The sequence below is a fragment of the Callionymus lyra genome, chromosome 1 (genome assembly GCF_982586985.1).
Source record: "Callionymus lyra chromosome 1, fCalLyr1.hap1.1, whole genome shotgun sequence".
Classification (NCBI taxonomy): Eukaryota; Metazoa; Chordata; class Actinopteri; order Syngnathiformes; family Callionymidae; genus Callionymus; species Callionymus lyra.
The window spans coordinates 36,899,951-36,911,321 of NC_141818.1; the positions used below are offsets into that span (position 1 = coordinate 36,899,951).

The following is an 11,371-nucleotide window of genomic DNA, read 5'->3' on the forward strand; positions in this document are numbered from 1 at the left end:
AGGGAGAACATTCATACATTCATACAAACGAAAAACAGAAAGGTCTCAATCAGTATGTGAAGCTGCGACATTCTCCCATTTGTAGTTATATTAACTACTTTGAATGAATAAATATTGAATTGGGATCATGTCTTTTTTTTTTAAAAAATTTTAAAAATAATCATCCTTTTAAAATACAAATTATTGCTTTCAAATGTACAAAAATAATGATTTTTCAAAGCTCAAAAGAAAAAACATTTCAATAGTTAATTCAACATTTGTTATATTCAACCATTCAATATTCTGATGAAACTAAAATACTTCTATAGGGATCCAACATTGTCAGTGGACAGGAGTCGGAACTTTAAATGGTGTTTGATTACACAGCCCGAAACAATGTTCTTCTTAAAATTAAACTTTTTCAGCCTCTCATCACTGAGAAATAACATCAATACGTCCAATTTGTTATTTGCTCAATCTTGAGTTCGAGACACGAGAGAAAACCTCCATTTAATTCAAGTTTTTTATTTAAACGTGTGATAAAGGTTTAAGTAAAACAGGATCAGCCTAGAAATGATGAATAAATGATTGATTCTTCCTCCTGGTCTAAGTTGAGGGTTTTTAAAGACTAAACCAAATGTATTTTTTGGGGATTGGATTTATTGGACCGTCTCTTTCATGCCTAACCTAGCTCCAACTATGGGAATATGACATGATTCTGTGCATCTGTAGGACCAGAGAAGGTCAGTGGACAACACTTACGATCATCTTGAAAACTGTTACAGTCTCAACACAATAATTAATTTCTTTCAGCAAATCATCATGTGACTCACAAACCCAGCATGGCATCACAAGACTGAGACTTTCACACTGGATTACACACACACACACACACACACAGGCTCTCAACATTCCTCACTCAGATGACATGATTGGTGTAAATAAGAAGCCGAATGATCAATGGAATCTTCACCAAAATATAACGGAGCGTTTTTACTGTTTGAATCTGCTTATCTTTTGCATAGATACACAACTTTTGCACAAATACACAACTCACAGTTTTTCTTTTCACGTGTACATTTCTCTCTGTGAGATGAATGAAGGTACATGTAGAAAAAAGTAAACTCATTTAAACTGTCACATGTTCGTGCGTAATAAAAGTTTATAGATCACCAGTTAAGTATTAACCACAGGGTCGATAGTTGTGTTTTGCATGATGAAATGTAGGAGTTGGAAAACAAGATGAGCAAATAGTCCATTTGGTAAAAGAGTTTTAGGTCATTTGCTTTTTTTGATATACAAAACACACATATTTTGACATTGATAAACATATTCTGGCGGGGTTTTTTTTCAAAATAGCCATGAAAGGGATTGTCTTTTACCCCTGGATGTTGCTATTTCCTAACCAATTTATTATTTACGAATTATGGCACTCTGGGGATTCCATAGTTGTCTACAGGAAAATATCAAAAACGAAAATTGAGGGATTAATAAAATCCATCTATGGAAGTAATGTGGGTACAGTTTCTTTTAGAATACATTGGCTAAAATAAACTAACAAAAACATTTTGATTTTAGAAAATGGCTGCAATAAAACAAAGGTGATTTATTTGACGGAGTCTGAAATACTCTTCATACCCACTGTCAGTGCATCATCATAACCTTTTAATGTTTTTTAAGCGTTATATTTTCAATCATTTATATATGGAAAGATTGAATTTGTTTTTTTTAGATTAACTAAAATCTATCATTTGTATAATAAAAGGTTGAATTATTATTTATTTAATTAGAATTGTATAAAAATGGTCTAGATGGATGGTCTGGTGGTCTAGTAATTCAAAAATAATGATTAAATTCAAAATAAAATAAAAAAGAGTAGCTAGCTACTTTGCTACACGGTGGTTCTATTTTACCAACATCTTTATATTGGATTGAAAAGGCTACGAATTAAAATATTTAAAATTTATAAACTTTTTGGAATTACTGGAAAAAGAATATCTATATATACGAAATAAATACGATATTAATGTCGTACAAAAATGCTTTTTTACTATATAAAACTCTTTTTTTTCTCCTTCTTTTCATTATTGCAGAAAGAAAAATGTATTAATTCATTATTATTATATAATTCATAGTCCAGGTTTACTTTCTAGTGGGATTTTTTAAGAATTTAATCTCGTATTAAATAATTTTCGTACGATTTTAATCTATATAAAACAAATCTTTCACATTTAAATAAACAAATTGTTGATTTAGATGATTTAATTTTTTTTTTACAGCAACAACATTTCAACAAAGTTTCCAAAAAAAGGTTTCAACATTTAAAATGTTAAATTCAACTGTTCAAGGTTCTTATATATACAGAATGAACACAAACACATCAGACTCAAACAACTGTCAAAGTATTAAATTGTAGTTTATTCCAGAAACTTCAAGTTATATTTTAAGTGTGTGATCAATCTCTATATCCAGTCAAGACTATTTGACCACCTGTCAATCACTACACTCGCTTGACTCTGCCTTTTGACTTCCTTGTTTGCTTCTTCTTTCCAAAATCTCCAACTGGGTGATTTTCTAGAAGAAACATTGTCATTAGTTTCAATGTAGACTTGATGAAACTCTAAAGACCCACCTGTGATATCTCCGTGTTGATGATGTGGGCGTACCTCTTCTCCTGTCCCAGAGCAGCCATGTCTGCCAGAAACCGTCTCCTCTCCTGGATTTGATCCAGTACTGCAGCAGAAAACATCTTCATTATGACGACCGACGGTGATGTGGCTTCGACCACACCTCCACGAACACTCACCCTCGTCGATGGGATCCATTTCCTCCCTCGCCTCGGTCGTCACATGTGCAGCGACATCACGGATAGAAACGTCTTCCTTTCCAGTCGCTAAGATATTTTGCAGTCGTCTCTTCTCTTTCTCTAAATCCCCTGGATCATATAAATCAAGGGTGTGAAACTCAATCGCACAAAATCTTCACCACAATCTGGATCAACTCTATTTGTGTGTTTTGGCAAGAATGTGGCGACACAGATCACGATACAGGGGCAACGATACAATATGTAGTGATACTGTAGGAACAAGGATATATTTGTAGTATTGTCGAGTACTTTGACTCTGGTGTTGTAGAATTTACAGACCACATGACTCTTGACGAAGTCGTACCTGCTTTCATTTGAAACCAAAATATGTCCAAACATCAGGTTTAAAAGCGTCTGTATCCTCTCGTCCTCAGTCATCCCTGTGATCTCGCGGGATTTAATTTTTACTTTAGCCATTGAATAATACAACATAATAAATGCTGCCATCTAGCAGCTGGAGGTTAAATTGCAACACAAAAACTGTCATGAGTATCTGCATATTAATTAATGTTAAATGATTAAAACATGTACATTATTTTATTTTATACAAACTTTATTGACATATAAACCATAACATAACTATGAACAATTTGAATTTAAAAGCTATACAGTGCTGTTGAATTTCATATGGTACTGTTAAAAAAAGAAAATATCAAAATTTAAGTGTATAAATCTTTTAAACAGCCCTGCTGGATACTTGTTGATGAGGCAATAACGGTCAGTTCTCTTAAAATAGACTAAACAGAAGCAATATAAATCTGATGTAAAATGATTTTAGGCTTATAAGATCCAACATGTAATATCTATGCAGGTCACTACAAACGTTTTCTGGAGAATTCAATTTTTGTTTTCTAAAGTTTTCTGACAAATTTTCCCTCATCGCTTTCTATAAAACAGTAGAAACTCTCAATAAAAGTGCATTTCTCACAATACTAGCAAACAGTTTATCAGCAAAAGACTATCATTTGGAGCAAACTTTTCATTTTAAAGCTCTCGTCTGCCACTTAACATGGGTTGCTGGTTAACGTTGAAGAATGACCGTTGTCACATGTGATATAAGTGATCGAGACTCAAGTTCTAAACAAGAATCTGTATCTGAAAACGTAAAAAGGAGATTCAGAAATAGACATACGTGTTGGTCCAGGTCTAAACTTCTCTCTGACGTAGCTGTCACCGGAACGACAAGACTCTAAACTTCGTCTCAAAGGCTTTGCCGGGAGTCTGTGCTGGACACTCTTGGTGGGTTCAGAAAGTCCTCGGGCGGATGGCGACGCCTTTTCGTTCAGCTGCAACGGTTCCCCATCTGTGAAGAGACGACTGTGAGATACTCAGGCCTGAACACAAAGTGCAGAATATTAAGGTAACAAGGAAGTTACTCCAAGGATGTAGTTTTGCGTTTCAATCACTAACATTTCTGCAAAACATTCATTTCTTCACTTTGTAATAAAAAATATTTGGCTGCTCATTGGACAAATATATTTTTGTCATAAGTAAAACTAGTGGATATTAAAAAAATATTTAGTTTCTATTTTCAGACTCAAAGCTTCAATGTAAATTCAACACTAACTTTTACCTGTTAAACAGCCCATAATAATTCACAGATCCACCAGAATACCGCATTGTTATTGCTTTTCTTAACTTTTCAACTGTTTATTTATTTTGTGTTTAATGAGAATAAAATGTCAATTTAATTTAATACATTTGATTTGATTTGATTTGATTTACATGTATTTTATTGTTTTTTTTATTTTACATATATTTATAATTAACGTTAATTGAATTTATTGTATTTTATATATTTAATCCATTTTATTTTATTCTATTTTATTTTGTTCAATTTTATTTTAATATGTTCATTTCATTATTTTACTTTACTCTATGTTATTCATTTTATAATATTTAAGTAATGTATGTTACCTTTTTTTTCTTCATTGATTTTATTTCATGTAACTGATTTATATTTGTTTAGATTTTATTTCCACAACACCAATTAAAAAAACGAAACAAAAAAGTTTTTGGCTTTACATTACTGGCAATAGATGTATTATGAATCAACCTTTATAGCAGGACTTTGTTTTTAAACATGAATAAACCGATGATCTTAACCTATATGCCTACATTTATACATCCTTTGCTCTTTTGTTAAACAAATGTTCTTCAAACAAGGTGATTTCCGCAGGTTTTGGACGTACTTTTTAGTCGTTCTGTGATCTGCCTTCGCTGGAAATGGTTGAGTCCAGATTCCTGCATCATTACTGAGAACAACAAATGAATAATGGTCGGAAAAAAAAATTAATAATAACTTTTTTCAACACATAAAGATGCATCTCTTGATCTAGGAAATGATATCGGAAAAAAAGGGATGAAAAAGTTTGTTCTTACATCTGATCATGTCCTGCGTCACTTTGCTGTACGAGTTTTTCGCTCGACAATTGTTTTCCATCTTTTAAACAGACACAAAGTAGACATTTTTATTGCCCACATACACACTTTGAATAAACATCAAACATCACATTAATAAAAGTTTAATTTACTTCATTTTGGATGCTGAAACTAGAACGAAAACTGTTAAGAAACGTTAAGAGCAAAACTTAAACTTGCAACAATGACTTACTCTGGCTGTGGTTGAGAAAACACAAATCCACGTCTGAACGCAACTGTGTCGAGACCCGTTGCTAGGCAACAAGGTGTCAACATAGTGGAATCATGGTCGGTAAAATCACCTATAAATGAAAATACAAAACTTTGATGGCAATAATCCCATACTAAAAAAAAATCAATTGCTATTTATTCTTGACGGTAATTTTTTTTCCGTGTATTTTAGGAAAAATTATTATGTGTTATAAGTTCGTTTTGATTCATTTTCTTTTTATAATTGATTTAATGGCGATATTTTTGTTGTGTTAATACCCAATTCTCGCTATAACTATTCTAATATGCATCACGACAATACGTTTTATATAAAAAGTGTAATAACAATAATAATATTGATTATTATTTACATATGCAGTCGTTTGTTTTTTCATAAATTAAAAATGTTAAATTTATTAAGTTATACGAATAGAGATTTGTAGATTTAGCGATTCATTTTTCTTTAAAAAAAACAAAACAAAAATATATTTTTCACTTTAAAAAAAACAACCTAATACTCCAGACCAGTAGGTGGCAGACATGCGTCCACACCTTGTCATGCGAAGGAGAATCGTTTAGCTCGAAAGGTAAACAGAAGGACCCAGATGTGACGAAGCTTCTCTTCTGACTCTTTACAGCGAAAGTCGAGCCCATCATGTGTGACTTGAAGACCAGGGAGCTAAAGCAGGTGTTTCTGCCCGCGTCCCTGCAGCAGGAGCTCGTCGCGGCCATCCGCGGAGCCTTCGAGGTGGCTGTGGAGATAGCAGTCCGGGAAGTGAGCGAGATCGTCGGGCAGACAACAGACGGGATCCTGGCGCTGGTGCGGAAGGAGAATGAATCCCTCAAGGAACGACTGGAACAAGCCGAGGCGCTTCTCGACTCCCTGAAGGAGGGAAGACTCGATTCGATGAACCTAGCGATCGATTGCGATGATCAAGAAGAAGATGACCGGAAGTGTGTGGACGACAGCAGTGATGGGTTGATGGCACCTGAAGTGCATCATGAGGAAGCTGCTGACACAAGTATGTCCACTGAAAACTATATAGTGTTTGCTTTACTTGATCAAATCTGTCAAGTGATTTAAGAAATAGAGTATATAGTACATTCTCCAACCTTCACCTGTTTCATTTTTAGCAAACTATTTTTCACTAGTTTACATGTTATTTCTGGAGTAAACTTCCCTGAAATACCGTCTTGACGTGTCAAGGGTAAATAAAACACATTTCAGACACTAATATTCGGCAGGAAAGGAAATTATATTCATGTGTTTTTCTTGGTGATAGAATGAGTCTCTGCTTCTATTTCCAGCTGGATCTTAGTGTCTTAGGATCTTGATCTTGAATTGTAGAAGCGATAAAAAGATTTGTCATAGGGTTGTCAAGATGATAACATTTCAGTAGTTGATACCTCTGAGGTCTATGGATCAGAATCTACTGGTACACGCACACGGTTCAGGACCAGAGGAGAGAAATCCTTCCAGACTGTTGCTCCTAAGCTTTGGAACGATCTTCCTCTGTGTTTGATGATCTACTGACTCCTTCAAGAAACATCTTAAGACATTTTTATTTGTTCAGGCTTTTCCTTGATTTTCTGGAACTCCTGTTGTGTTATCAGTTTTATCTTGCCCTTTAAAGTATATACTTTATTGAATATTGTTTTAATTGTTTAAGCGCTTTGTGATCCTGGTCTGGAAAAGCGCTATACAAAAAGAAATTACTTACTTACTTACTTACAAGTACATTTTTTTGGTACTTCGATATCATGGTTAATAAGATGCCTTTACTTTGAAGTACATACATTTATTAATTAAATAAAGTGGTGGTGGTATTTTTCCTTTCATACGGATGAAAAAAATAAACAACACTAACAACTATTATACATCAAACAGTGTTGAGCAGCCTTCAAGTATAATAACAAACCTCCTTTAAACTTTTTTCTCATAAATGTGCAAATCAATAAAAAACAAAGAGTATACATTCAAACGGTGTTGATGAGCAGATATGAGAGAACAGTATATAAATAAATAAAAAATCCTTCAACTGTGTTTTGTCGGGCAATAAAAGATTGTGATTATGAAATATGATATTCCATGTTAATCTAATCTTATTTTTCTTTGATGTATGTTCTTTATCTTTAGACTTAGATTGTGTCATCTTGCACTTTCTTTTTATCGCCATTGTTCTCGTTCTTGTTTTTTATGAATCTATTGTCTGTGTTACTCTTGACTCTTGGGTCTGGTCAGTTTCATCCGACTTTTACTGTAGGGAATGGAAAAGTAGGTTTTATTTCAAATAACATGAGCTCATAAACCCTCAGAAAAGATCTTACAATGTTACAAAACTGCATCGTCACTTTGCGTTAACATTATGTAAAGTGTTCAAAAGGGACATTGTGTATTTGGTACTCTTGGGACAAAAAAAACCTGGTATCGTATTATTTGTTCTTGTGACTACTAGATATGACCCCGTTTATAATAACATAAACATAATATAATATATAGCACTCTAATATAGCATTGTTGCATGATTGTCTTTTGTTTTTGTTGCCACCTATTGTAGAATTGTCAAAGTTGGCGATTTTGCAATTTTGAAAAACTGCTCAACAAAGTGTTTGTTAACAGATCCTGCTGTGGAGGCTTCCGTTGGGAAGATCGACTTCACAACCCACTTCACCAGCAGCCAAGAGAATTCACCTGAACCAATAGTCGTGAAGCAGGAGAGGCATGACGAGCAGAGCGATAGTTCCACTTCCATCGTCGATTTCATCAAAGAGGAGCAGCTCGGCCTGGATTGTGCAGAACAGTCGTCGCTGCTGGAGGAGTGGCAGGATATTCAACAGTCCTGCTCCAGGCAGATTGAAGGTGGGATTTGATTCATTAAATGTTTTCTTTTTTTTTCCTTACACGGATCGATTCACATGGAATTAGTCAGTGCCATCAAAATATTGAATGGTTGAATTTAACACTTACACTTGTTATCTCAGGGTCAAGGTGACCCGAAAACAAATGGGCTTGTGGTATCCCTTGTGTTGTCTTCGGGTAAAGGTGAACGACCTCCAACACTGCATATGTTTTTATTGAAGCCAGGGAGGTTGTACACCTGAGATAACACAAGGGTTAAAATAAAAAAAAAAACATTAAAAAAAAAACTACTTTAAATTGTTTGTATTAAAATGTTTAATAATATTAAATTCCATATTTTCTTTACTTGACTTTATTTATTTTAAATGATTGTATAAAAAAGAAAATCGAAAAAATGTAAAAATAAATCAGAATATAGTAGTGATACGAGAGATATTATTTTGCCTTTAAATGTATTTATTTTATTATTATTTTTGTCTCTGCTGTTGTTTTTTGTATAGTGTTTGATTTTTTTTGCACCGGACTGTATATTATTTTTATTCATATATAAATATATATAATTATAATTAAATAAATGCTTTAAACTACTTTTAATAATAAAATTCAAAGTTTCAACATTTAAAATGTTCAATTGAACCATTCAATGTTCTGTTGGTTCTGATATACTTCCATAGATTCAAGCACCAACTCATTTTATAATTTTAAATGTCTTACACTGAATTCTACATCTTCCAGACATGAGCTCACATCTCCTGCCTCCTCCAGACAACCCACTTCTCTCCTCAGACTTCCCCAACGCGCCTCATTTTTCCGACCTGACAGACTCAAACCCACAAATGTCCGGAGGTCACACCCCGCCCCGCCGCGGTCACCACAGCTGCAGGTACTGCGGTCTGACTTTCCAAGTACCCAGCATGCTCCGGCACCACCAGGGTCAGTGTCGTCGAGTGATGCAGCGCGACGAGCAGCAGCCGGTCATGGACAAGCGGACCAAGCTGCAGCTCTATCCACCGGGTTGCAGCCCGTTTCGTTGCGCCGTGTGCAGCAGAGAGTTTAACCGCATGGAGAACCTCAAGTCTCACCTTCGCATCCACACGGGGGAGCGTCCGTACACCTGCTCGGTCTGTTCCAAGTGCTTCCGTCACTCTGGCGCTTTGACGAGACACTTTCGTATTCACACCGGGGAGAAGCCTTACATGTGTAAACAGTGTGGGAAGTCCTTCAGAAACTGTGGGGGGCTGAAGATCCACCAGCGAACGCATCAGTAGTACAAACGGGATTCTCTGGCTATAATTGAGACATAATCAATAACTACAAAATTACTTTAAACCTTTACCATTGAGGCTTTATGGGTGTTTTATCATGTTTTTTTTAACATGCAACCAGATAATATTTTTACTAAAAACCTCCCTATTATGAGTGTTGAAATCACATACATTTTAGTTTATTTTGCTTAAATTATTTGTATTTATCACAAGTTCTTTAGATGTTTGGTTGCTTTTAAAGTATTCCTGTGACATGGATAGGTCAATGTACATGTAAATACACCCGAGTTACAACTTGCATCACAGTTTTCTGTGTCCTTGTCTGAAACGAGTTATGGAAAATAATAGGTTTGTTAACGGATAAAACATTTGAATTTTTATTTGTTAAGAGAGACCTTTTTATCAGTTTGTTGCAGGACGTTTTATAGAGTATATCAGTGCCATCAGAGTTTTGAACAGTGGAATTTCAAATTTTAAAGTGTTGGTGTTGTGTCAAAAATCAACAAAAAACAAGTGAACTTTTAAAAATAATTATTTAAAGAAAAGTATATCTCAGCGGTTTTTCAATATATAATAGTTGTTACTTTTGTTTATTTTTGCATCTGTATGGAAAGGATTTACCCCAGTATCACTTTCTTTTATATAATTAATAAAGTTATATTCAATCTCCGGATGACACTGATATACTTCCATGAAAGTGAGTCCAGTTATTTCTGTGAATGTTATTATTTCGACACCAACGAAACATACACGACTACCTCCGAAATTTTTCATGATGTCAATATAAAATGATTTTATAATTGCTGTGTTTAAGCATAAAATACAATAAAACCCTTTTTTTTAAAAACGTGATGAGTTCAATTATTTATTTCATCTTAACATCGGTTACAAAGTACTTGAGTACTTCACTCTGGGGTTGCAGAATTTACCGACCGCATGACTCTCGTAACCTCTCGCCCGGATTTCAGTCAGGGTAGCACCTTATAAAGTAATAACTTCAAAACATGGTCATGATGAGATAAACATGTAAGTAAGTAAGTCATTTTTATTTGTATAGCGCTTTTCCAGACCAGGGTCACAAAGCGCTTAAACAATCAAAACAATATTCTATAAAGTATATACTTTAAAGGGCAAGATAAAACTGAGAACCCAACAGGAGTTCCAGAAAATCAAGGAAAATGTGAGTGAATCAGGAGAGTTGGGTTTTCACGGCATTTTCCCTTTAATAACCAACATTTTCTAAAACTTAAAAAAAAGTATTCAATAAGAAATTGTAATTCATTTGATGATTAATCAAATGATCAAATATATGTGTCTCCTTCCCCTCACAGCTGGTCACAGCACAAGTCTGGTTCTACTTGAGGTTTCCGCCTTTTAAAACGTTACTGTAGCTGGTTTGGATTATCTGGGAATTTTTTCTTTTTTTTTTCTTTTACCTTTTTTATTGCTCATTTTTAACTGTAAAGTATCTCGAGATGACTTTGTTATAATTTGAAACGCTAAAATGAATTTGGAATTAAAATGTCCAATATTATATATTATATATACTATAACTATTATATAGTTATTTTAACTGGAATATCTTGAAAAAGGTTAATTGTTTGAGTCAGATTTTAACTCCTTTGGGATCACTGTCAAGGTTCACTAGACGTTTATCCTACTAGGATTAAATTTATATTTTTATTTGTATTATTGTACAACGCGACGCCCTGTGAACGGAAGTGATGCCCTCTCTGTGCGCCCTGCGTGACCGGAAATAGAACCAAGCGA

At 34.3% G+C, this 11,371-nt stretch overlaps 2 protein-coding genes across 2 annotated transcripts; one reads left to right on the top strand and one right to left on the bottom strand.

The window, feature by feature from the left end:
- Positions 1–2,472: 2,472 nt before the first annotated feature.
- Positions 2,473–5,501, bottom strand: LOC148089339 (UPF0193 protein EVG1 homolog). Its single transcript, XM_087785667.1, has 7 exons — positions 5,460–5,501; positions 5,228–5,288; positions 5,038–5,100; positions 3,978–4,148; positions 2,786–2,914; positions 2,612–2,712; positions 2,473–2,553 (listed from the first exon to the last, which is right to left on the bottom strand). The coding sequence occupies exons 2-7, from the start codon at positions 5,286–5,288 to the stop codon at positions 2,473–2,475; spliced, it is 606 nt and encodes a 201-aa protein (XP_087641793.1). The 5' UTR covers positions 5,460–5,501.
- Positions 5,502–6,042: 541 nt separating this feature from the next.
- LOC148089340 (uncharacterized) lies at positions 6,043–10,427 on the top strand. The gene is made up of 3 exons (XM_087783576.1): positions 6,043–6,498; positions 8,097–8,336; positions 9,072–10,427. The coding sequence occupies exons 1-3, from the start codon at positions 6,132–6,134 to the stop codon at positions 9,602–9,604; spliced, it is 1,140 nt and encodes a 379-aa protein (XP_087639702.1). The 5' UTR covers positions 6,043–6,131; the 3' UTR covers positions 9,605–10,427.
- The last annotated feature ends 944 nt before the right edge of the window (positions 10,428–11,371 follow it).